Source organism: Amyelois transitella, chromosome 3, assembly GCF_032362555.1.
Source record: "Amyelois transitella isolate CPQ chromosome 3, ilAmyTran1.1, whole genome shotgun sequence".
Classification (NCBI taxonomy): Eukaryota; Metazoa; Arthropoda; class Insecta; order Lepidoptera; family Pyralidae; genus Amyelois; species Amyelois transitella.
Window position 1 is genome coordinate 2813938 of NC_083506.1, and position 27619 is coordinate 2841556.

General features: G+C 34.9%; 1 protein-coding gene across 2 annotated transcripts; it reads right to left on the reverse strand.

Annotated features, from left to right (window-relative positions):
- On the reverse strand, positions 1-26786 carry LOC106133536 (transcription factor Ken). Of its 2 annotated transcripts, XM_013333307.2 has the most exons (5): positions 26413-26786; positions 4178-4360; positions 3207-3327; positions 2630-3100; positions 1-2493 (listed from the first exon to the last, which is right to left on the reverse strand). In XM_013333307.2, exons 1-5 carry the CDS (start codon positions 26481-26483, stop codon positions 1561-1563), a joined length of 1779 nt encoding a protein of 592 aa, XP_013188761.1. In that variant the 5' UTR covers positions 26484-26786; the 3' UTR covers positions 1-1560. The 2 variants fall into 2 exon arrangements, with proteins under 2 accessions (XP_013188761.1, XP_060806336.1); XM_060950353.1 differs by lacking the exons at positions 4178-4360; positions 26413-26786 and adding an exon at positions 3980-4075.
- Between the last annotated feature and the right edge of the window lie 833 nt (positions 26787-27619).

Consider the following 27619-nt stretch of genomic DNA (forward strand, 5'->3'; position numbering starts at 1 on the left):
AAAGGCACAGAAATATAATGGAATTAAAAAAAAGTATTCACATTTAATCGTTATGCTTAGAAATAAATGAACGTCCAGCCTTCACTAAAATAGCTTTATCATAACTGGCCACAATAATGTGTTCATTAAAAAAGTATTCGAAAATAAGTTTCGAAGGCAACGAAGCTTAATTATTGTTAAGTCATTCAAAAGTAATGCCTGGTAAGATTTTCATTAACACTAAAAAGTAGTAAATTATTCCAAAAATAGAAAGACATTCAAACACCATTCAGTATATAGTGGAATGATGGAAATGGTTATAGAAATATCAAAGTTAGTATGTAGTGCTATAGAGTTGAGATTATAAATTGGTTCCTACATACGTTAAGTTTAACAAATCATAATCATTTCAGGTCCCTTTAATTTCTTAATTGTATACACCAAAATATTTTCAATGCTTTACAAATCTTTGGTGCTCATCGACATTGCAAATCGGCACAAATGAAAGGATTCAAAGGCATAATATAAAAATAATAATAACGAACACATTCATTTTCTATACTTTAGAAGTTACATAAATGATAAAACCTAATATTGAGATTGAAACTGTCTTTAAAAAGCTGCGAAATGCCAAGTCAAAATACTCAATAATGAAACACGATTCAGGTGATTTTGATAAACAAGCAAATTTAGAAACAGCAAGGACGGCGTCAAAATTTATTGGAGTAGTGGATACACGGTTAAGTACGTTTTATAATTAAAATAAATATGGAAAAAATGAATAGTTATTTGTTTATTAACGGCAGTAAAATGTTAAGAATACTGTAAAGTATAACATGTATCTCATATCATTAATAATAATACATTTGTTACAATGACACCAATTTATTAAGACCACTGAGTTTACATTATTTATGTCTTTGTGTCTTGTCCATCCCGACTGATGGGTATGGGTTGTTACCGATTCTTTTATTGTTTTGATAATTACTAATTCGATTTGTGATATTTACGTATGGATACGACACTTGGTTCCACACCTGACTAGAAATATGACCACGCACTTTATTAAATAAAGTACTTAAAAGTCAATGCTACAGCTTTCAGCAACGCCACTGAAGTTTCATCAAGTTACTGATTTAAATAAGGAGGTAGTTTAAGTGACGTTTTCGTTTTAGGCTTCAAGACTTTCGCAACTTTTCATTGACAAACTTGTCTATTTTCTATACTTAAGGAATTAATGTGTCGGTGGCTTTTAAATATTATTTACCCTAATGAAATACATCTTTCAAATAAATACTATCTTGGAAGGTATTGGTCCCGGATTATAATTTTTAAACAAATTATAATAGTTTGGACCCATTCGGCAAACATGTGATTTTTCATATGAGTCGTAAAAACTGCACCCGCAGTGACTTATACTGAATGCCTCACTATGAGTATCGCTCTGCGATATCTCGTGTCTTATATCTAAATACTTATATTTAACTTCGCTTAAACACATATCACAATTGAACTCTCATGTTGAGAGAAAAACTTTCAAAGTCCGAAATTACGCACAGACCTGCGTCAAAGAGGCAGACGTCATTCGTGTATATTTTTGCTGAGGAGCAAACTATTGTGAGGTCCTGACAAGTGTCTTATGAGTTCTGGTAACGCCTCAAAAGTGAGTTGGCAGAAGCAACAATTGAACCTTCCCGGCGTGTTGGTCCGCCCGTCATTTTCGCTGGAAGATATCACATTTCGATGAACAGAACAGAGATGCTTCAACAAATGTGCCTTTTGCTTAAACATTGCGACACAAAGTCTACAAGCAAAAGGTTTCTCGCCTGTATGTACTCGGAGATGCGTCTTGAGATTCCACGACATACCAAATTGTTTTCCGCAGTATTCGCAACGATACTCTCTTACTGGAGTTTGTTTGCTGGAACTTTGATCATGTTCCGTAGATGGGGGATCATCTCCGCCCATTGTGGGTTGGCATAGCCATGGACCCCACGACCCAGCACTCGGCGGTCGATATTTAAGTGCATCTTCATGTGTCGCCGTTGGAGGCGTGGCACTCCTTTCGGGTAAATAAGGTGGCGCTGAGGCACTCAGTGGATGTAAAACTCCCAGTCTCGCACTGGCAGCAACCGCCGCCGCGCCAGCGCTACCTTGTTGATACCGAAGATGTGCTATTTCTTCTAAGTAGCTCGGGGGATATGATACAAATGGAGGATTTTGTGAGGGTGAGTTATGGAAACCGGGTCGTCTTTTCCGGTGAGGTGTGACCACAATATTCTCGGGTGACGAGTGAACGAGTGACATCAGGTCCGCGTCGGGTGGTTTCAAATGTGCGTAGTCTTCTAATTTCACCGTCCGTAAATCTAACTCAGGCGGCTCCAGATAGTGTGATTTTCTTTTGGCTCTTTCGATACCTCGTCCCAACCTGTCACTGAGTAGTTGTCTCCTGTATCCTGTTTCCGGGGGTGGGTCATCTTGACTGGATGATGTCGATCTTCTCCGGGATATGTTCTGAAATAGGAAAAAATAAATGTTTAACATTGTTTTTCATTATTGCTTATTAAAAACAAGTAAATAAATAAACTCCAAGTACCAATTTTTAAAAAGTAATTTGTTTCAATTAAATAAAAATAATGAGATATTATACCTTTGCCGCAACTGTTTCTACATCCACGTCTTGGGAATCGTCATGCTCACTGCCTGTATGTTCTGAGTTTCTTGCGACTGACAAATTGACAGGATTAAGTGAACTTCTCCGTCTCGATGTCAGCCGGCCACATTCCTTGTTTTCCGAATCCTGTTCTTCATCGTCTCTCTCGTCATTACTGCTGGTGGACATGTTCTCTTTCTTTATGCTCATGGATTCAGAATCGCCTTTATCTTTGCTGTAACCTGCACTAGGAGTAACTCGTTCACTTTCTGAATGAGACGAGCCAGAGGGCGCATCATGTTTACTGCTTTCATTGCTGTTGATGTCCGTCTTGAGCACTTTTGCTTTTAATCGTTCACAAGATCTGTTTCGTTCCTCTGCTTGTTGCCGTTCTTTTGTTGATTTCCACACGTCTGATTTAATTTCTAACAATTCAAAAAGCTCTTGCATATCATCGATTTCACCAGACTGAAATTAAAATTATAAAAATTAGTTCATTTCTCTTCCAATATTTTGGTACCAAAGTGATGTTTTAGTTAATAACATTAAAGTCAATATGAATCAAAATGTTTACCTCAATGTATGCTTGGCCGCTGTACAAGAAGACAAGAAGATGTCGCATAAGGGTGCTGCTGATTCCGGACATGTGGATTGTGACGGGGTTCTCAACTGACGGAGTGTCATCGAGTATTTTCCTGGAATCACAGAATGAATTGATTTAGACATAAAATGTATTCACACAGTGACGTTACATGGTTTAGAATGAGCTCTGAGCCCGTAATTAAACAACTCATAAATAAAGTTTCGAAGAAGACATAAAATAAGGCACAGAACAGTTAATGGTTATTGTTAATTAATGAATCACTTGTGTAATAAAATATTTAATATCTATTAGCCGATTCCTTTAAAACAAAAACTCTGAAAGAGTAGTTCTATCCTGTGAAGATTAGACCTGACAACCTCCTTAATAATTTACACGATAAAGGAAGATGCATGATCCTTACAAGTAGGGTTACTGTCGTGAATAGATAATTTACTTCAATAGGTACCAAAATTTTATGGCATTGTTTAACAGATTTTCTATTTAGGGTTTCGATTTGGGCAGATAATAGATTCTAAGGTGCGCGGGGGGTAGGATATCTCTAAAGTACTACAATGGGTTAAGGGCTGCTGAGGTGAGCACAGCGAAGAAGTTACCTGATAAGAGGGCTCGCTGTTGTTCGGAGTACTCTCCCCCCACCTCGTTCAAGATGCAGGCGATTGATCTTTCCATGTAGGAGTAGAACATCATCATCGACATAAAGTACGACAATGGGGGTCCCATATTCTGCTGAGCTGTTCATTTACCTGATGAGAGGGCTCGCTGCAGCCATGACGATGCGATGCGCAGCCAGGGGCACCGCGTCGTCACACACCAGCACCAGGTCGGATTACCCTCCCCCCATCCCGTTCAAGATGCAGGCGATTGATCCTTCCATGAAGGAGTAGGAGATCTATCTAAAGGACGATAGTGGGGTCCCATATTCAGCTGAGCTGTTCATTTACCTGATGAGAGGGCTCGCTGCAGCCATGACGATGCGATGCGCAGCCAGGGGCACCGCGTCGTCACACACCAGCACCAGGTCGGAGTACCGCGCCCCCCGCCACGCCGCCCCCACCTCGTTCAAGATGCAGGCGTGGTGCTTGCCGTACGTGAGTGTCAGCAGCCCTTCGCCCATCATTCCAGCACTGAAAGAAGATAATTGTGGGTCAGTCTGTATCTCGTGGTTCTTAGTCCCACTGCCGATGAAGTTCCACAATCGTGTTGGTCGAGTTTGTAAATATGAATAAAAAAGTATTAAAATATTAATTGGTTCTATGTAAGTTTTAAAGTTGTTTGAAGACTTGAGACATAAGTTTCAAAATCGAAGACATAAGGGAGGTGTTGTATCCCCTATTTTTGCCTAGTTGCACACTCGGTGCCGTGTGGTTCCCGGCACCAATACAAAAAAGAATAGGATCACTCCATCTCTTTCCCATGGATGTCGTAAAAGGCGACTAAGGGATAGGCTTAAAAACTTGTGATTCTTTTTTAGGCGATGGGCTAGCAACCTGTCACTATTTGAATCTAAATTCTATCATTAAGCCAAATAGCTGAACGTGGCCATTCAGTCTATTCGAGACTGTTGGCTCTGTCTACCTCGCAAGGAATATAGACGTGACCATATGTTTGTATGTGCACACTCGGTCTGAGGTGCATCCAGGGATTTGGGCCTTGCTTTCAACTTTTCTCTTTCCAAATTGTCCGGACTACATGCAGCGTCTTAAACAACAATTGCATATAAAGCATGTATGTAATAATATAAAAAATATCTAATATAATTTTTAAAAAAGTAGTAACGTATCAGACCATGAAACTTTATTACGACTATGAGGCCGATGACTTTGGATGTAATTCGTGAACTATGAGTTGAATATAATGTGACTTAAAAGTACAATATTTTAGTGACCTAAAAACGTGTGTACTTGATATGTTCTTAACGATTATGTGGAAATTACGAATTGCGTATAAATAGATCGTGAGTCGTGACAGTTTGTACTAGATTACTTAGACGTGACATAGTTTCTTACGGAATCGAAAAAAAAATTTGGTTATTTTTGACCCAAGTCGATCAGAATGAATAGAAATAGAATGAAATGGAACGGATATCTACCAAAGAGGCATTAAAAGAGCTATTAAGTGTTATTGCTACAAGTTTCGTATTCTAAGCTAGATATCTTAAATATCATATCAATTAACAGCGTAGGATACTTATAGTTAATTGCGTTTTTTACAATTATCTCCACTTATTACATATTTGTAAAATATTGTTGTAAATACTGCAATTTTCAATAGCATTTATATGAATATATTCTCTCCGCGTCAATTTAAACTAACTTAATTTTGATACTTATATGCATACGGCATACGAACGGAGATCGAAAATATTATAAACTAAGAAATTATAAGTTTAGTTCCATCTAAAAACTCTTTCCATTGAACTTACAAAAACAAGTGGCAATGAATTCAGGCAAAAAATAATTAGGTACCCATACATTATTTTTATAAGTCTTAACTAATTATCGTAATAAACTATTTAGAAATTCACCACAGTGCGGCAAATGAGATTTAATGGCACACTAGATGTGATTATTCTCCAGACACGAATATTGTACTACGAATAAAAATTATCTCTAAAAGTACTTAACAACAAAGCCATAAGGAAGTAGGCATAGAAATAGTTTTATATTAATACAGCGATAAAAACATGCCAATTAACTGAATCAATCGAGAACGTATGTCCACTTGTTTTTCTCGATAACATTATTTTCGTGATCCGTACCATGGATGCCTGATATTAATTAATAAAGAGGAGTATTTCATGAAAATCTTAATAAAAACAAACATTGTATGTTTCGTGTTGATAAATTAAGTCAGGACAAACAATTTTATAAGTAAGTAATGTTTAGATAAATTTAGAATTTAACAGTGAATATTCTCGGTTCAGCCCGTAGTCAGACTGAAACCACCGATGTAATGGCAGACAAGGTTGCACCTAGTCAACTGTTACGAAATTCTCAATAGGTATCAATTTATACATAAACGTACTACATACGTTTAGAATCACACAACAATGCTTCAGAATTCCACTTTTAACTAGCATTTCCCAACCAAATTAAAAAGGTTAAAAGGTGAGAAGAATTTAAATGAACTACTACCGAAAACAGATTCAGTAGCCCTATTCGCAGGTGCTAGAAAGCCTGTTGCAATGGAACCTTGGCCTGATAATCCATCGCAACACGTTATTAGAGTTGCTACAAACGCAAGATCGTTTAAAAGACGATCAACAGGCGCTTCTCTCATTGTGTGGTATTTAGCAACAGCGGGGGTCACAATCGCCAGAATAGCGACCATTGTTGTAAACTGTTGCTCTATTGTTGACTGTTTCGCCAAAAGTCATATATAATTGCGGAGACACAAAAGTGCAACGAGATTTGAGAATTCGGTGGAATGTTCCCGCAAAGATGATCTTAATCGCGACTTGTGTCACGATTTTGTAATGGCTTTTTCGTTCTCTTCTCGAGTTTGTGTTTGAAGTTTCGGAATACGAGACACAGAAACAAGTAAATATTTGCAAGCAAAAAAGACGTGTAAGTTTCCACAAACCAGATCCTGATTAGGTCAAGGAAGTGGTTTCGCTCGATGGCGATACTCCTAAAAACGAATTAGCATTTAGATGGATAGTTTTTATGATGCTAATATGTGTGGATAAAAAATTGAACAGAACAAAGAGTTAGCATTTCCTTGAGCGCGGGAAACGTGAAGTCATTCATACATGCATGTTGTGTTTGTACTCGATAAAAAATCTCATCGAGATAAACTAAGGGAACGTGATGTTGAATTTTCCTTGGGCGATGAATGTGGGCCGATCTGAGCCACTAATTGAAGGTCACACGCTAAATGTTCATGCCGTATATAGAGAACAATAAAAAATTCGTTAGTTTAAAAATTTATTATCATTTCGTTTACCATTTATGCCGTGATGAGACTTGTTGAGCGTGTTATTATATTTGTGTGATTGGGGGCGTTGGGGCAACAAGGTTTCTATTGCAATTAAGATGGAACAAAACAGATTACAATTTTTTACATGACTGGGTCTCATAGAATGGAGCAAACCATTTCAAGTGAACAAAGAGTGTTTATCTATATCCAAAAGTTCAGTCATTTAATCTCATTGTCCAAGACACCTACATTGTAGCATGACTTGATTTATATGATATCTCTTGATTTTTTCGTCGTTAACCTTGGTTGTTCTACAGTATAATTAAACTGAGGAGTAGTCAAGGTCAGCACTAAATTTCAAGTTTATCATCAATTTAACTTTCAGGCTAAAATAAGTTTCGTTAGAATTTCGCAAAAATCCTAGCGGAAGAGTGTAAGTAGATTACGACTCCGTGCCTATATAACATATTGTGTTCTAGCTGATAAAATGTCTCTACCTAGGATTTGTAACGTAAACCAAACTATTTATTTTTATGAGCTTGGTAAATTGTTGATTTAAAAACATCTTATCAAAATTTCTTCCGCAAGATTTATACAGAACGTATAGTCATTAAGTGACTATTTCTATCCAGCATTAGAAACGTAGCCTATTGGTAGTGTTCAGAGCAAAATTATAGATAGTATGGTCGCTTTCTCGTCTTTGCACATGTCTTTTGGACACGCAATCTAAAGGTAGTGTTTTAGGTGAGAATACAAAAAGTGATTGGTTGGTGTCTCATCCTTGCATATGTCTATTGAAAACGCAGCCTAAAGGTAGTGTTTCAGGCATTGCCAAGCAGCCGTGCGCATCAGGCTCGCCCGCCATTGTTCGCGTGCAGCCAATCGAGACGCTCTGCAGTTCACATGATTTGCATGCGCCGGACAGGGTTGACTTTTCCATGGCCATTTTCAATACATGTTCTGCTGGGCATAAGAATATGACGTACCATTAATTTGTTTTAATGGAAGCTGATTATGATTAGCATTTTCTACGTTCTTAAAGCAAATAAGTTTACTTGCTTTAGGAACGTATACGTACGTAACGTATTATTATTGTGTCATGTATGAGTATCAGTCTAAATTGTTAAGGGTAAGTAGTTATTAATTATAACAATATAATAGTATCAACTATATGCCAGGCTCTGCCATCTATTGAGGATTTTGTCATTCAATTTGTACTTTCTACTTCTGCTATGAAAAGATAGATGGCTGTTGCTTTCTTACTGCGCTAATCCATAGATCATTCATAGATGGCGCTAGCTGTTCCTGGAACTTACCATCGAATTGAAAGTAATTAATGAAAATCGCAGTTCTTTTTATATTTTTACTGCTGACCTTCGTGGTGTGTTTTACTTTCACCAAGTCTTTCGGTAGGTAAACAAAAATCCGGAAATCTAAGGTAAACAATCTCTTTACCTTTTACTTACCAATTTGGTAACAGAAGGTAACACGGTTGTGCAACCACTCTGAAAGTAATTAGTTACGAAAGTTACAATATAAATTGGAAATGACGATATTAACTGAAAACCATCGTGATTGAAAATTTCGAGAGATTCTTCACGAAGATAAAAATAGATTAAAGAGAATTTCGCAACCTATTTCAAATAAAAATTGTTATTAGCATACAACTAAATTATGTATTAGAAGTTTATGCCTTTCTAGGCAAAAATAAATCACATAATAATATACTAATAAAATGGTCTTATATCTCTGGGATCGTGTCAACCAGTATCATGTATTGATATATAAAACGTAAATATGTGTTTTTTTATTAAAAAGTATTTTTATATGTTAATAAAAAATAATATTTTGCTTGGTAATTCTGAAGAATTGATAAATACGAAAGATGTGTACGACTTAAGTAAAAACAATAAAATTTAATAAACTAGGAAGCGTTGTTGTTCATGAACGATAATAAAAATATCTCAATCAGTCCAAGAATCAAGTGTACAACTCAAGGTTATAAGAAGTACGGCTTACATAATTCAACCTACACTAATTAAAGTACCGACCTAGAATGTGGCTGCATGATTGTCGTTTTCTTTGCCGTTCCGATCAAATACTGCACCCTTTATTGGCTTTATGGCACCCGTGTCACTTTAATGGCGGAATAGTGGTAGCGCATGAAACAAATACTCAACAATTTAATTACTCAACACTATATTAGGAAGGACTGACGGCTACATTGTAGTGAATGTGCGTTTTGACCAGAATAGTCATGTTAGATAGATGATTGATGAAGACATTTAGAATAAACTGAGCAACTTTAATAACAATGAAAGGTTTATTAGAGTTAGCAATAGCTGTATTGACAATTTTGTAAAAAATTAAAACATGTTGTGTATTTTGATTTTCTCAATAAATTAAATGTTAGCTTTAGATAAATTCATTTCATTTCGTAATCTGGCCCCATCTAAATGTGATAGTTAAAAATCATTCGAAATCAATTTGATTTCTTATATAGTCACAAAAAATGACGTCAATTATAAATTGGGCGTATCGCCGGAAACCAAAGGCTATCAGTTAAACAGCGAATAAACCGCGTTTACGAAATATTTCGTGATATCGGTGTTGCAAGGCTAGAAATAGACAGTACCTCTGCCAAACTACTGGAGCGTAGGATTGGGAAAAAAGTTAAACTTTCTACGATTACCAAATAAATTGAAAGTTACGACAATGTCTATGTCAAATTAATTACACACGATATAACTATTAAGAAACAGTTGACTAATGATGATCAATTTAGGTTTTGCAATTTCGGCTCTTCGCAGAATTTTACAAGAATCAATTGAATCGCTTATTAAGACGGTGACACTTTGTTATGAATGTTTAATTTTAGTCACTGAGGTGTATGAGTTTAATTGTAGTTTACTAAGAATTCTTTTCATTCGCAGCTTTCGTAGTTGTGGTGTGTATGGGTTATAGCATAAACGTTGTTTATTAAAAAGGTATATTACTAGATTTTACACCTAATTATAATTTTTTACTTGAAATAAAATACCAATTTGAACTGTTCGATACAATTTTCAGTCATCAAAATGAAAATTATCCAATTAACAGATAAAATTTTAAGTTGCGATGTTTTTGTTTTTAGTCATTATTTAATTACAATGACATTCAATTTTTCTAATGAGTTGTGTAGGACAGTACGAAATAGTCGTCAAACTTGTTAAAATATTGTACTTATTCTAGTTGTAGATGTCGATATCAACATAAACTAAAGGAAAGTTCAGTGCGAAGGAAAAGTTAATGTGAATGAATTCACTGATTTCTTTCATATTCTCCATCAAAACTGGTCCTCACGTTGACATCGAAATAACAAAACCTGATCATAACCATAATTGCAACGTGATTGAAAATACAAAATTTCAAATGAAACGTAACTAATGACGTTATGTTTTTAACGTCATTATAATTTTCGTTTAATTTATAGATACCCCAGATAGATACATTCAACAGTAAGACAGCAAGGTATGCAACACAATCACACTGACATCCAGGCTAGATTACGGTATGCACCGATGCGTTTCGATTGACGTGGCCTATTCGCCCTGTTTGATCACAATCGCAGAAAATCTCATGAACTGCATTTACATGATATGCTCGAGAACTCAACAACAGTTTTCTGCTCTATTTACACAGTTAAAATGATCGTTTAAATTGTCTTTTACAATTTTAATGCTTGTTCAAATAATGCTCGACTGGACAAAGCTTTACGCTTATCAATTACAAAATTGTAATATTAAAATTATCCACGCTGGATGACTTTGTAATAACAGAACAAAAAGTGACGATTAAAATAATTTAATAATAAGGAAGCCTCGAGATTGGGAAGTGGTACACGTAATAATAATGCCGGCAGTCCGAGAGTACATGGTTTCAATGACAAACGCATTTACAAAGGTACTTAGCAACAGTCAGACCCCTTTACAAGTTTCTAACAGTCGCGCAAAGTATGACAGAAAGCGATAGTGATGTAAGTCGATAGTTGTCAAACAGGAAACCGCGGGGCGCGCGTGGCGAACGATACGCCGCACACGCTTTGTGTTGTCGGCCTTCGGACGAAATGTTTAGTGCCAGTACCAGTAACTGACTGCGCCGCACCACATACCGACCATTATGTAACAGCAAATCCACAACAAACGCCAGCTCATTCATGAGAGCCACGGTCAATTTAGTCATCTGTAGACGGGCCCATCCCGACGATTTATGTGGCATAAATGTACTATCCAAGTATTTTTCCGCGCAATTCTTTCTTCAGAGAACTTCTAGGAAGTCGTGTCTGCAGCATCTTATTTACAATAAGATACTACGTTTCATTAGGAATTTTACGTTTGTATCGATAAGCTTATCGAGTGATTATTATTTTCTTTTGCGTTGTTAAACAAGGAACTATCGAAAATTGTTGTTTTAATCAATGTCGGATTGAGTCGAATGAGATCATTGCCATTATGATAATTTATCAAAACTTCGATTTTATTAATATAATTACTGTTACGTAAAATTTTATTAACGATGGTTCCTTCTTTGTCAGAATTTAATATAAAGACACACTTAAATTGGTTGCCAGTTTCAGCTGGGCTCTGTTCTAAAGCGATTAGCTTTCAAACAGATATGGCTTTGTACGTTATGACCTACTTCTAAGCATTCATTAATAACTGCATCTTCAGATTAGACATAAACATTTCGCTTCGTTGGCAACTGACAGATGTGCTTATTTATAAACGGCATTGTACCCTTGTGCGTGAGAGTCTTGGGCTGAAAGCGCGAATGGGTTTTACCTTCGATGATGCTAAAATAGCTCCCCACTCTCACCTTGCGTTTGATTGACGATCGATCCCTTGTGCCAGATACTTGTTAACTATTACTGCAAACATATAGAACTAACGTCACCAATCACAATCTTGTTCATGACTGTAATTGGCAATGTGATCTTCTTATTGTGTACTATGAATAGTGATTTCTCCTTCATCTATTATTTGAGAAGGTAGTGATGAGAACGCAGTATAAACGGACAATTATTTTATTGTATCATCAACTGACATGAAATTATTTTCACTCAAGTAACATTCAAATTACCAGGTAATATGAAGATTTGTACGTAGTGGCATTTCCATTGAGGATCGGTATAAAATCTACGAAACGCCTCCAGCATATTTCTATATTTTCGCAACAGTTTATGTTCGGAAACAAATCGAGTTCGTGTTCGACATTTTGCGATCACTGTGGCAGTTAGATGAATATTTATAAAGAACGTGTATAAGAAAAGGTCGAATTTGATTGTTGGCAGTCATTTGAATATCTCTGGGTGCTATTACAGCAAATTATGATAAATTAAGTCGTCTATATAGAGGCAGTTCTCACGCCGCGAAATTAGTTGACCTTGACGCGCTTGGTACTTTGAACCAAACGTATGTTTAAATACCATTACTTATAATATTTTTGTTTTCGTTTAAGTACTCTATCTCTTTAAACATTATACCATTGTTTGTGACTAGAGGCGAATTATATAGCAGCAATACATCTTCATTAAATTTATATCTATTAACACCGATCTCTTCCGTTTACTCGACTGTTCTCAGCGAGCCGAGGTAAACCAGACTCGACCAAGGTCCATTTTGAAATAGGATGGCACTTGACCTTCAGGATGAAAGTCAACACTGTTGCGCAACGTATCGGCGCGCGCATACAACTCTATGCTAATAGTAATAACCAACTACGAGACATATTAGAACCTGATCATGACCCACATAGGTACTCATGTTCAAGGATTTCACATATTTGGAAGGCGATGATTTCAAAACTGTCAGAATTTTAACGTCTGTTTTAGTAGAGTGGGTCGAAGGTGAGGCGTTGAATGAAAAAGCGTAGACTTGTGTTATTCAAGATGAAGCATTTCATTTTTCTTTTGGTTTTTCCACGAAACATAGACGTTGACCGCATAAAAGGATCGGTCGTTTCGTGACTCACTGTTGTTCTGTAGAGATTCATCATCGCGTAATTTTGCCTTTGCACTTTCTGTTAGGTAAGAAAATTATCGTATTAGTCGTCTATCAATCGAAAGGCTGTAAGACCGGACTAGATTTTTCACCACTCCTTTCTACACATTCGACTGGTTCACTCACACTTGTCCGTTGTTAGTGTTAGTTCGCGGGTGTGTGCGCAGACGCACACAGAAACATGATGAGCGCGCTTGTATTGGTGGAGCGTGCGTAGATCCGAGTTGTGGTGCATAGAGGGGGAGGCAGCTCTAGCGAGCGGCTCGCGGTTTTGTAATAGCGCTTTATTTCAAGGTCACTCGAGTAGTTTTAGAAAGTTACCTCATATACTATTAACTATTAGATAAAAAGATTAGCGAGACTTTTCTTTTATTCGTTTCTAACTAAATCCAGTATTCTTTAAAGGTTTTTGATGTAATTTCCACTTTAGACGTATATATTATTCAAAAATGTATACATTAGTTAATGCCTTATTATTTATGTAGGTTATTGTAAAATGGTAAATAAACTCAAAAAAGCGTTAAAATTAGATCTAAACCAAGTCGTTAGGAAAAATGCATTTATTCAACACCTGCATAATGAGTGCGACTATAAAAGTATGAATGGCTAATATAACATTTCCCGTACATAGAGACGCAGGTTGTAATTAAATAGACCGGTTCCTAGTTTTGTTGTCTCTAAGACATTATTAATTGTCATAGTTTTACATAATTATCCTTAGCTGGTAGCAATAAATATACTAGCTATTCGTACTGAATATTTCAAGAGCACAATTAAATTAGTTCTCTTACAAGCTGTTATTAATACCTAGTAGTTACTAGAACAAGATTCGAATAAGTAAATTTTAATATTGGGTTTCATCTTTAAATTTTACCGCCAAATGATGTTTTGAATTGAAAGGCAGAATATACATTAACACTATTTTTAGCGGCATTAAACAAATCTTTATTTTTGTGAGCAATTTCAAAGCAAAACATTTCGACAATTATATAGCAAGACATGGAAGCACAGTCACATTTCTTATTTCGACATCCGCGCTCACTTCCATATACGAAGCCACGATCTTCTCTGCGTTGTCGAAATGATGAAATTTAGTCGTTGCCATTTCGTGTTGCGCAATGGTGGACGCTAAATTTTGCCCACAGAGAAAGTATACGAAAGGTTTTACGTAACTTAACTACGTAACGTGTAGCGACTCAGTTTTGATTTCCTCGCTTTTATGTCCATCACTGTTACGTGATATTTTGGTTATTTTGACTTATAACACTTCAGACGCTGGGTTGGAAAAGAAGATTCTCCTTGCTCATTAGTATTTTAGAAAACAAACGCTCCAATATGTCAGTTGTTTATTGTTTGTCACACTTCTATTTTTACTCCCACAGTTAACTTTTGAGGCGTCATATTTTTGACCTGTTTTATTTGGACTGTATCATCACGTAAATTTGAATCAATTTCTCAGAAATCATCGAACTAGTCTTTAATTTTACAAACAACATTATTACAGAATATTAAATCATTTATGGTGATCACGGAAACATTGTTGGATTCTTAAAAATGTAAAATGTCGAGACTGGTTCTCATAGACAGTGTTTATTTAGACATTTCGAGTCAGTTCAAGGCTGATGGAAAACTTCGTTGTTCGAAAACATAGCATAAGTGTAAATCATAAAGCACATTGAGGAAAACAGCATGACGTGCCTTGTGTGAATTACCGCGGTGCTAACAACGTAGTTTTCTAAAGAAACTTTCGCACATATGTTCAAGTATTTTGACTAAGGTTTTGCTATATCATGCTACGGTGAGACTTCGATTTTTGAAAATATTAAGTACATTTCCTCGAAGATTCGCTTTGATGTAAATTTGGTCCATAATAGGTAGCATGTTATTTGGAACGCAGCTACTTCTGTTGATGCTTCTAAAAGAGGTCATTATCTCATTTTGATTAATCCTCTTGATTGATATCAAATCAGTACAGTTTTCAATTTCATGACGTCTTTTTCTTAGTCAACAGTTATATTCATCTGGTAACAACAAAATTTTTCAAAAATAATATTACATTGTATTTTACACATTTCTTTTCATTACGCAAGATATTTAAGTACCTAGCAAATAAATATAAATTCAATAATTTTTAGGTCCGAGAATGGTTTAAATGTAAAAAGACAGATTTCAAGTTTGGACTAAATATCTTGTTAAACAGTAATTTTTCCACACATTCTCCACGAATTTCATCATGCATTTATTGCTTCCTCTAAAGAAATTATAAATGCAATATAATTTTATTATTGCATAAACTCACCGTATGTTTTATCTCCCAAATTATGTTTACATGTCATTAACTTTGCAAACATATGTTTCGAGAAAAAGGTCTTATTTAAAACAGCACTTTTACTTCCTCATCTTTACCAAGGTACTGCCTGGAGGTTTTTTTTCTGCGTTATATGGATGACTTTCAACCATTATTGTAGTTTTTCAATTAACTTTTTAGTTGGTTTCTAAATAAGGATTTAGTGTTGAGTCATACTTTGCGAACATTCCGTGTAAATACCAATCAAGAAAACATGTTTGTTATTTGGTTATGACGATTCGTCGAGTAGTTTTCGGAAGAGTATAATGATACATCTCCTCCTGGAGATGACGTAGTAAAAGCATTGATGACAGTAATAATTTCAGCAGGTTACAGATGGTACACAAATAATGTATGTAAATTCTGTGCTCTAAACAAGGCTTGAAAAAAAAAAACAAATAAACCGATATTGATAATATTTGGTACAGACCTATGTGTGGTCTATTCTATAATAGACCTTTAGGAATAACATAGGCCTTCTGGAAATTCACACGGGAGCGAAGCACCGCATAAAGCTACTACATTATAAAACAGAACCGATAACAACAGTATAAGACAAATTAAACGTGTTTGGTACTTTGCCTCTTGCAAATTGCATTTTGTAAGACAACAGGCTGGTTTTATAAGGTAGAACTTGCAACAACACAATCTTTGTCCCAATTGTTGTGTTATCAGCAAGCAAATACAGCGTCGGGACGGGTGTAAGAGATAAGCCTAGATTTATTTCTTGTTAGATCTCACTATCAAAATGCTTCCGGCAACGTCAATATCGTTTTTCAACGCGGAAGCAAAAAAAATCACAAATTATATATAAAATTCAGATATCACAAGAGAAACTCTTTGTTTATAGCGAGAAACGACTAAGAAAGAAATCATACATTTTTGCTTAACCCAAGAACGGTTAAAAAATAGAGTTTCATTTTAAATTATGATAAAAGCATTATAGTATTTTTTAGGCACACTACACACACTTTTACATCACATAACGGTCTAGAAAGAGTGTAATTACGAAGTTTTAGTCTCATTTCTCAGATACACAATTAGGCTTAATTAATTAATACCGGACACTCGTTATGTGAAAATTTTACGCGATTGTTATATTTTCCTTAATTAAGGCAAACGTGAGAGATTTCATAAGTGAGATGTTCATAATTTGAAGAGATAACGCATTCTTGCTCAACTGCGGTAAACGGGTCGAGGATTTGCATAGGCGCGGATTGCGCACACGCACGTATCACTTCTTTATTCCTTACGGGGTAGGCACAACTTATCATAGAAAATTGAATAGTAAATGCAACCTATACCTTCCTGAATTAATCATATCTTACATTTATCAAAATTTTCAGCTGAAAGTGGCATTTTAGTGTTTTTAAGATTGTGATTATATCTATGAATTTGTGAGCCAATTGACGTGGCTGAGTAAAAAAATCATAGAAGAGATAATAATTATGTAAGGCGCAAGCAGTTTCAGTACTTAGCATCCAGTAATAATTTCCAAATTTTCCTATTTATAAAATTATGTGTGAAGACGGCCAACGAACTGCTTGAACTCCTGCCTACAGGAAGCTGAAATATGGCATAGAAATATTGGAGGAGATTCAATGGGAAATCCAGAGAAGATTGATGAATATGAAATTACACGAGTGAGAAATGACCCTGCGATCAACTTGTTTTTGAAAAACAAAAGGTGTGTTATTGCTTAATATATTTTTTGTGTTTTTTTGCAAACAATCTTATGATCGCAGGGTCATACATATCTTACACGTGTGGATTTTTTATGAAATAACCTCCTTTGTAAATTTAAATAATTAAATGTGGAATGCGTTTTCTGATGTTTTGAAGAATAAAAAGTGATATTTTTATAACACCATTTTATAAAAGTTGAAAGTAAAAATTTACAAGCAAAAAAGTCTGCAATTATGAGAGTTTTACATGAACAGTGTAATTTAAATAAATATGTTATAATAAAAAACACGCTTTAAAAAGATCATATCGTATATACTTGTATATCTTAATTATTGTAGACGCTGATATTATAAATTTAATATAAAAATTATTAAGTATGTAATATAATAAAACGGAATTGTTTATGTAAATAGAAATACCTCTAATATATTATATATATTTATATATCCAGTGTTGTGCACATATATTATTTCAGAGCAAATGCAATAAGGAAACAAGTAGAAATAAAGAGAATTTATGGTATTATTAACTTGTTAAGATCGATTGAGTAGGTATGCAGGAAAGGTACATCGTTTTAAAGTGATTATTTCTATGTGTATGTAAGTATGGGCTATGTGGTTCCTGGCACCAATAGTAAAAAAATACGACTACTTCATCTCTTTCCCATGGATGTCGTGAAAGGCGACTAAGGAATTGGCTTATAAACTTAGGATTTTTCTTTTAGGCGATGGGCTAGCAACCTGTCACTATTTGAATCGCAATTCTATCATTGAGCCACACAGCTGAACGTGGCCTTTTCAGTCTTTTTAAGACTGTTGGCTCTGTCTACCCCGCAAGGGATATAGACGTGATGATATGTAGTAGAGCACAGTTTACATCGTAGTACAAAAAGATTAACAATTGATTTACATACACATATCATAGTATGTTTGTTTGTTTGTAAACTCTTTACTGCACATTATAAAGAAATAAAACAAATTACAAACAAGCCATTGCATTAAGAAGAATATTTTGTGAAGAATGGCGGACTTATCCTATTCAGGATTTCTTCCAGACAACCAAAATTGCTTATTTGGTATTAAGAGCCAAGAATCTAAGGCCACATTTAGCTTAACAAAAATCAATTTGAGTTCTGTGGCGTATATCATAATTATAAGTGAGAAAGTTTATAAGGATGTGTGTTTATTGCTTTTTCACGCGAAACCTTTGGGACAGATTAAGATGAAACAATTGATTGGTACAAGGGTAGAATATAACTTGGAATAACATAATAAGTACATTTTATCCCGAAATTCCCACGGGAGTCTAACACTGGGACTCCTTCTTTCACACACCCCATTTTACACGCTAACAAAGCCGCCGGTTGGTAATACCATATGCTACATCTACCGATAAACTTTTATGATAACTAAGTCCTTCATCAACTTCTTAATAGAAGTTGATACAAGTTAGTAATGAAACTGTCATGTCAAGAAAAACCTGAGATATGACACATATGTAACTAATAAATACTAAATTCTTGGTAATGTAAAATTTTCAGAGTAAATATTGTGATTCATGAAAATGGAAGAAGTAAGACCACTATCTTTTTGCGTAATAAATTTCTTAAATCTAATCGGACAACAAGTTAGCTTTTTTAATTCCTAATGATTATTGGAAATTTTCATGGGAGTGAAAGGAAAGCCTTATACATATATGTTTATTATGAAAGTATATACTGAATGTTTATAACATGAACGAACACTATCACGTTTTTATCCTTTACGGAGTTGACATAGTGAGAATATGAGATATAAGTCGGCTGCTTGCTTGTTGCCTAAAAGATGAATCTCAAGGTTATATAGTCCTTGATCGGCTTTTAATGTGCGGAAATTATTAAATTAAAATACGAAGACTACAATAACTTCGACAACACAAGCCCATTAGAACAGCCTAAAGATCATCGGTGGAAGTTCTATAACTAATTCAGGTTAAAACATTAAATAACATAACAAAATAGACAATGATCATCTTTCACTAACTTTGAGACAATTGAATCATTCTATCAATGTTAATTCGGGCTGATTCACAAACCTCATTTAGAAATCTACAAATATTGCACCTTAATATGTAAGAAGTTCCCTTCAATTTAAAAAAAAAAAAGATTCCATTTTTTATTTTGGAAAATGTTATTAGCTTATTCTGATATTTAAAGGCGCAAAGGACAAAGAGAGAGATGGAAAATGCCGAAAAAGCCAGATGAAATTGATGATAATAGTCAAACGTTACATCGTTAAGAATATAATTTGAAAGTATATGACGCAACCGCATCATTTCTGTGTAATCAACACTACATAGTATAGAATTAATTTGGTAACAATGTGTGTAGTAGTACTGACCTATCCGTGCAAAGCAATTCGCTAAAAATACATCGGAGTAAACGTGCTTCTAGTACTATTTTATATTCTGTGGTAAACATGCGATTTCGTTCACCATTGAGTTTGGCACAGCATACTCGTACATACACACCTACATAAATATCATTATGAAATAGATATTTTTTTTACTTTCTTTGAGATAAGAATAAATGCGAAGTTTGCATTTAATATAGTAGTTTTAAATAAACGGAAAATTGTTTCATAAATTAAAAATATTGCATTTTCTGAAATTTTATTTAAAACAGAAATTACATATCAAAATACATCGTTATTTTCAGTACCTAAGTAACGTAGGATATTATGAAATATTTGAATCCAAATTGTGAGATCGGAAGGTGTGGATTGCGTCGTAGGGCTTGCATGTGTTGTTCACACGTGCGCAAGAGTTCAATACGGAGGAGGGGTTTGCTGGAAATTCGCGAGAGTGTGCGTGACTCACACTACCGCCGCACTCCGGATGTGAACGCAGATTTGTTCGCTGTGAATGTGCTAGACCAAATTGATAATTCTTTGCGTTATCTAGTAACTACAACTATTCATTGTTTGTGTTCATGTGTGCGCTATTGTTTGGAAGCCTTGAGGTCTGTAACTTATTTTACAACTTGTTGCCTGCAATTGCCTATAAAATGCCGAACAATCACAATTTATAGATGACTATTTTATTACGCGTGACAATTGACTATAAATTAATTTACTAGCTCGGTCAAGGTAACCTGACATGTGAGATTCGAATAAAGTTAATCATAAACAAATTCCTAAAGGATTTAGATTGAAGAAGAATTATTTATCTGTAAATCAAGTTACTATGAGGTCGTCTCGTGAGAAATAAGGGCTATCGAAAGTGAAATAGACATATTAGACATTCAACGCAAGGGTAACTGCGTAATAAAACTAATAGTCCGAAACATTCGGCCTTTGAATCTAGTAAGGACATTAAATTTATATTATAAAAAGATTAAATCTGACGACTTTTCAATTTTATTGACTTGGCGGCCTTAGGAAAGTATGTTCATGATTTTTTGGTGCGAGAGCGGAAGTCGTTAGAAGATACACCGCACCCATCGATCGAGTGGGTTCGTGTGTTCTGAAGGTGAACTGGTACGGACGAGGAATCCAGTGAGCCGTAAAGGATGATCCCTAATTGAATCGAGCTCTCGTGTGCGTGAGCGTTTGAAAACACTATGTGTGTATGCAGGGCGTGTGTTCGAGTTGCGTGTACGCCGACTAGCCGATAACAATAAACTATTTCCGAAGTGACCCAGTTCGAACGTCCTTCGGCAATTTGTGCCGTGAACGGGAACAAGAAAGGGCTTAGAGTCATACAACTTTTATTGACGAGGTTTACAACAAACATTCATTTGTTGAGGGTTTTTTTTCTACAATCCTTTTCGTCATTTTATGACACTTCTAAAATATCAAGGCAAGCCCAACCTTGAAAAAAAATCACTTTCTATATTGGTCGTAAAATTATTACCTCCGTATTTTTCTTAAAGGTAGTTAACCTTTTGCAGATAAATATAAAAATTGAATGTCACTAAAGAAACCGCAGAATCTACTGATTCCTAATTGAATTGGAAATCGTTAAGTATGTTAATAGCCAAGCACCGGCCATCATATTCGGGTAGCAAGGATACATTAAAATGCAATTAAATAATAATTACAAATTTAGGGAAAAGATGTTAATACTTTTCATGTTGTTCGGATAGATGTTCCCGATGCTTCTGTACTTCTGCATCTTTCACACAAACTTAATATCTTAATTTATTTGTTTCATTAGAGGCTGCCCGTGACTTCGTCCGCATGGAAACCCTATCAATCCCGCGGGAACTCTGGGATTAAAAGTAGCCTATATGTTAATCTGGGTTTTCAACTACCCACATACCAAATTTTATCGTAATCGGTTCAGTAGTTTTTGCGTAAAAGAGTAACAAACATCCATACTGAGATCCTGACATACAAACTTTCGCATTCGTAATATTAGTAGGATATTAAGTTAGTATTAATAGTACTTTATTTCAATGTCAAATGTCATGGAGTTATGAAAAAATGTCGCTGATATTGGATACGCTGCACTTTTTGCACTGCTGACTGCTAAATTAGTTTTTCCGAGAACCGTTCGAAAGGAGTAAGCGGTTGTGATTGCGACAGCGCACTTACGTTTAGGAATTAGTTGTTATGTTTGTTTCTATGTTGTAAACCTAGTTTCCAAGTCTTTGTACGAATCACGTATTTGAGTACTGTTATCTTAAGCAGGGTTCATACTTCATGCAATGATTAATATGTTTGTAGAAAACATTCTAAAGTTGTAACTACGCTGTCAATGAAAATCATTGGTAAAAAGAAACATACATATTCAGCTGAGCCTTTAATCATTAATATTTTAGAAATAACCAAAATTTAATTTATTGAAATGTAAAATAAAGTGAAATTTCCTACGAAGGCTTTTATATCCCTAACTTTCTGTCGGAGCGAAGCTAAATTTCCAATAAGACTTTCAAGCTTTACATATTTTAGATAGTATATACCTCAATCGAATCATATAATACAAAATAACTAGTAAAACAATTGGAAACGCCCAAAAATCAACAGTTCTCGGAATGGCAAAGATGGTGGTAGAAAAAGATATGAACGACAAAATAAAAAGTCGCCCAGGTAATAAAGTCCACTCTGACACAAAAACAAGTAGGTATCTCGTTTTGTATTGTTTATAATAAGAGTCAAATTTAAATTCAAATAAGACTAAATCGACGTTTTCGATGATTTCTCATTTGACGTTAGTGGTTATTATAAGTATTTTTATTATTACAGAAGACAATTCTTATTAGTTTATTATAGTGTCTACCTTAAATTCAAATTTCTAATAAGATTTGAAAATCGTTTTTTAGCTATTGGTATCATATCAATTTTAATGTCAATATAACATTATTAAAACTAACTTATAAACGTGGAATTCTTCTTTTAGGCGATGGCCAAGCAACTTCTATTGTTAAGCCGAACAGCTGAACGTGGCTTATTAGTCTTTTCAAGACTGTTGGCTCTGTCTACCTCGCAAGGGATATAGACGTGATTATATGTATGTATTACATTTTTTTTTGGAAATTCTCAATAATATTAAAACCAAAACATATTTCATAAAAGAAAAATGCATCGAAAGACATTTGCAGATATTGACATGGCGGATGATTCTCTCGAACATTGATTTCCTAACAAATTAATTTCATCTCTTTTCATTGTAATTGCCTTGCAAAACAATGATGCTTGATTTGCCGCCACAACACAGAATTATTGATGACAAATTCATGGTAACAGCATAATTTTTCCTGGAAATGGACGCCGTTGACGTAGCAAGGAATAATTATACTTAGTCGCAACTATGGATCATCATAATTGTGTAATAGAATATTCTGCTGAACTTGTATACAACACGGATTAGCAAAGTAAGAAAATAAGACATCATGAGTGGTATTTACTATATATTAATCTAAATATACATACATATAATCACTTCTACATCCCTTATGGGTTAGACAGAGTCAACGTTCGTGAAAGTCTGATAGGCCACATTCAGCTGTTTGGTTTTATGATGGAATTGAGATTCTAATAGTGACAGGTTGCTAGCCCATCGCTCAAAAGAAAAATCCCTAATTTACAAGCCTATCCCTTAGTTGCCTTTTACGACACCCATGGGAAAGAGATATATAAAACGCTAATGTGACATAAAAGCACAGCCAAACCCGTTGGGTCTAGAAATTTCTCATGTAGGTTCTTAAATAGGGCGTAAAGTGCGCTAGGAGAGGACTTTGAACTTCATAATTGGTTCTTTACGCAGTCTAGGGGTGCACTAAGAGCCGTTTTCCCGGGGACGGAAATTAAAAGGATTTTCCTTTTTCACGGGCGTAGTATATGTCTAAAAATAAGGAGGTATCGTTGTGTGAGTAATTGAGAGTTTTGAATATTTTTTTATTAAGTAATATTTTCTTATTAGTTATGCCGCTCAAAAGCTAAAAAGAATTCACTACAAAATTTTCTCCCTAATCGTGTTGTTACAGACTGGAACAAGCTTCCTACGAGTGTCATAACTGCTCCTTCAGTCAATTGTTTTAAGAATCGGCTAGACAAACTTTAAAAATCTCCAAGCATCAAAATTCACACGCATCAGCTTAATGAGCTGCTAGTGTGTTTAAAGTATATAATAATAATAATAATCGAAATTAATGTAAAAAAGATATTCAAACTGTTATTTCTTAAAGGATGAAATTCAAGTAAACTGAAGTAACACTTTCACAAGTCATAAGCGCTGTTGTCAACTTGTTACAAAGGTACTCCTAACTTCTTTTTTAAATTTTCTTCAATATTTAGATCTAAAATTTTTTAAATAAGCATCTATAATGAGTAATTCTTTGAAATAATGTAACTACTTTATTTATTATACTTACTTGTTATTATTTCACTTATAAGTGTTAATAAATATGTGGTATTATTCCAAGTATAACGCACTATATCCTAGTTTGGGAAGAATTGGGTTCGCGACGCGTGTAAGCGATAAAGAGACGCTTGTTCTGGCACTAATCAAAGTTTATTGTGCTTATAATGCGAAAAGGATTAATAGGGACACAATATTTGTAGCCGATACAGAAGGTAAATAATTTTTAATAATAACGACTAGTTGGAACTGATATTATATTAAGGTAAACACAATTTTTTCCTAAGTTTAAACTAAACTTAAACGAAAATGTATGTTTTTGAAAAATTATATTTGTTTTTAGAATTAATTGTTGTATCTTAATTGCACAGAAGAACAAGAAATATTTCACACTACTTGTGAGTAAGTACTTACACTTACTCACAAGTAATTTGAAATAGTTCGAAATTACCTACTACAACAAAATGAGCTTGCGAGAGAGAAAAAAAGAGAAAAAAAGGAAAAAGAAGAATATTATAGACAGATCTAAAAATGTCTTAATACCTCTATTTGGTACCTAAGTACCTATTTCATTATTATGTTGGACACCTCTCAGTGTTTGTTTTCTGGGATTAAGATAATCGGGTGTTACAACTGGAGAAATGATAAAATAGATAAAGTGTAGTTTACACTTATCGTAAAAATCAAAATCTTATCAAAGCAGAGTAACTTGTTATCGGCGTATAGAATTCGTGTTGTTAATCAGTGAGTGAAGGTTATTACACATTTTGTGATAAAGCTGAAAATTGTTTGATTAATTTGTTAGATATTAACTATTGATATCTAGGTTGACTGCTGTTATATTTTGAGAGTATGGGTCTTTATATTAGCTATAAGAATTGTTTTGAATCCTTAATGGTTTTGCTGAATTAATATCGCATGTTATGTTACATTGCAAATGTAACTGGCATTACGGCTTCTAAAAATTTTTGTAAATATTTGAATCTAAAAGTTCTAAATGAAACGACTGATTTCGACACGAAGGTATCCTTTAATAATAATACAGAAAATTTAATAATTGAACTGTTTAAGCTTATAAAATTGTCAATTTAAAATATTTAACACCTGATTAACATTGATTCCCCAATAATGCCAGGCCAAGAAGAAAAATAAATAACCATACTTTTAGACCTTATAACTTAAATGTTATGTTTCGATTTAAGTGCTAAAATAATTCTTTATTGTATCAATTAAAAAGTATAGTATCTTATGTTTCTAAAATACTTCGGTTTAATAATAAAATTCCTATAATAAAGTTCCTATAAAGAGGTTGCATTTTTGATTACAAAGATTAAAAATATGACAATTGACACAATTCCTTTTATCTCCGCTCATAATCTAGCGATATTGTGTAATTTATCTTTTGTCATTTTTTTATCTACCAAAGTTAACTTTTTAGTGTTTTCTCCTCAATATCTCGATTGCTATTGGTTAGTTTAATAGTAACTAGGCGACCTTATTCTTTTATTGGTTTGCTGTTTTATCGGTTTTTTCTTATGTTATTTTTGGAGTAATTATCAATTTACATAAAAAACAAATATATATTAAGACAACTTGAATAAGTTTACAATTATTTTTATTGTTATCGTTTAACTCTTGTTAGTGATCAATTCTTAATATGAATTTAAATATTTCTAAGGCAACAAACAATATTTCGACTCATTTTACGAAATATGAATATTTAAGATTGATTTAATTTTTTTACTACATATGTTAAATGTGAATGAATGAAGTAGTTATATATATAAATTTCCTATTTGCGTATAAGTTTAAATTTTATAATTGACAAACAGGAAGTGGTCCTAAAAGTACCTATACTTATTATTTGGAGATAAATATTTTATTACCAAATAGTAGGTATCGCCTTATCACTTTAAAGTAAAACTAGACAAACAATATTCAAGAGGTGCTACACATTTTATTTTTTATTTCCAATACAGTCATCATCATATCATATGCGCAAAAATGCTGATATTTTTATTTTCACGGTTATCAATAATATTGTACTTAATTCGTGTGATTGTGTTAATTGCGCGCGAAACGATGCGTGGAAAAGCGCGCCCGCGCCCAGGCGCATTTCATACGCCGAGCTCGGTCGATTTCGCAAACCACCATCTAATGTGAACCTATTAACCTCTTCGAGCGAGGCCCAGAGGCGAAGGCGACAGGCGGATGAAGCGGCGAATAGTGCGTTCATTAGATACAAGGTTGGCCGGCCATCCCGCCGAACCTACACCGACCGACCTCCCACGCCACAAGAAAGGGTACAAACCAACAAAATCAAAAGTAAACAAACAACCCAACTTACCTTGCCAACTGTAGTGCACTTCTATTAGCAATCTCATTGTAGAAATTCAAAAAAACGTTGGTGTCGAACATATTAGCACTATATCACAGCCATGTTTCGCACAAAATATCTCAAGTAAACAAACAATCTGGCACCAACGATCACAGGATAATCACAACGTCCCGCCGTTCCTAGGCACGTCCGTGCGCCAGCGACGTCAAATCAAACTGGCCCGGTCAAATGACGAAAGTGAAAACATCGCACGCACAGAAAAAAAAGGTTGGCGGCGCGGTACAGTCCTTGCAGGCCAGGCCACCTCTCGCGGCGGCAGCGGCTCTAGTGACACACTGACTGCGAGGCGCGCGGATCGCCTGTCGCCTATATAATGAAGCGCTCAGAGGCTCAAACATCAAATGCCCGTGGACGGCACAAAAAGAAGATGCCTCGGTTCGGCACGGTAGCTAGGAAAGATTGAACACAAAGAATAGCGACACGTGGGCGCGTGTGCGTGCACGTGCGAATGTCGGTGTTCGCCGAGAGATAGGCGGCCGCAGGAAACTCCGTTCTCTTCCACTAGGAAAGACCTTGGATATGAATCGGCACGTTGCAATGTGTACCGCCATCGCCTACGCCGCTGTTACCTACTTGACGACTTCAACAGATTAAACGATGATTCCATACAGTATGCTTATGTTACATTCGCTCCTTGTTCAGGATGCGGCGCAAGAGGTTGCCATTGGTAGGTTGTAAACAAATTGGTTTTGTTAATTACTAAAGCAGATAACTTTTATAGTACCATGCGGTAGTCACTCGGACAATAGTATGATTACAGTGGCAACGATGATGCAACGAAAGTTGATAATGGAATTAGCAATTTGACACGTATTTAGTGTGGGTGGCCAGTGAGAAATGAAAATTATGGCGCAATTTCGGCAGCTGAAGTAGTTTGAGATAGTGTCGGAAACTAGGCCATTAGTGGGTACATTAATGGTCTATTTCTTCATCGATGAAGCAGGCCCAGAGGAATGGTAAAACATAATGGCACTGCTATAATAATCATTGTTTTGGTCGTAAAAGTTTATATGGCTGGTTCATGTTAAGTGATTTTGTTTTTAAGATTGCGAGTTTAATTTGCGTAGTTACAATATGTATAAAATAAACACAATATAAAAAACCAAACTGGTTTTATATTAAGCGAATTCAAATTGAACATTAGAACGAAATTTTT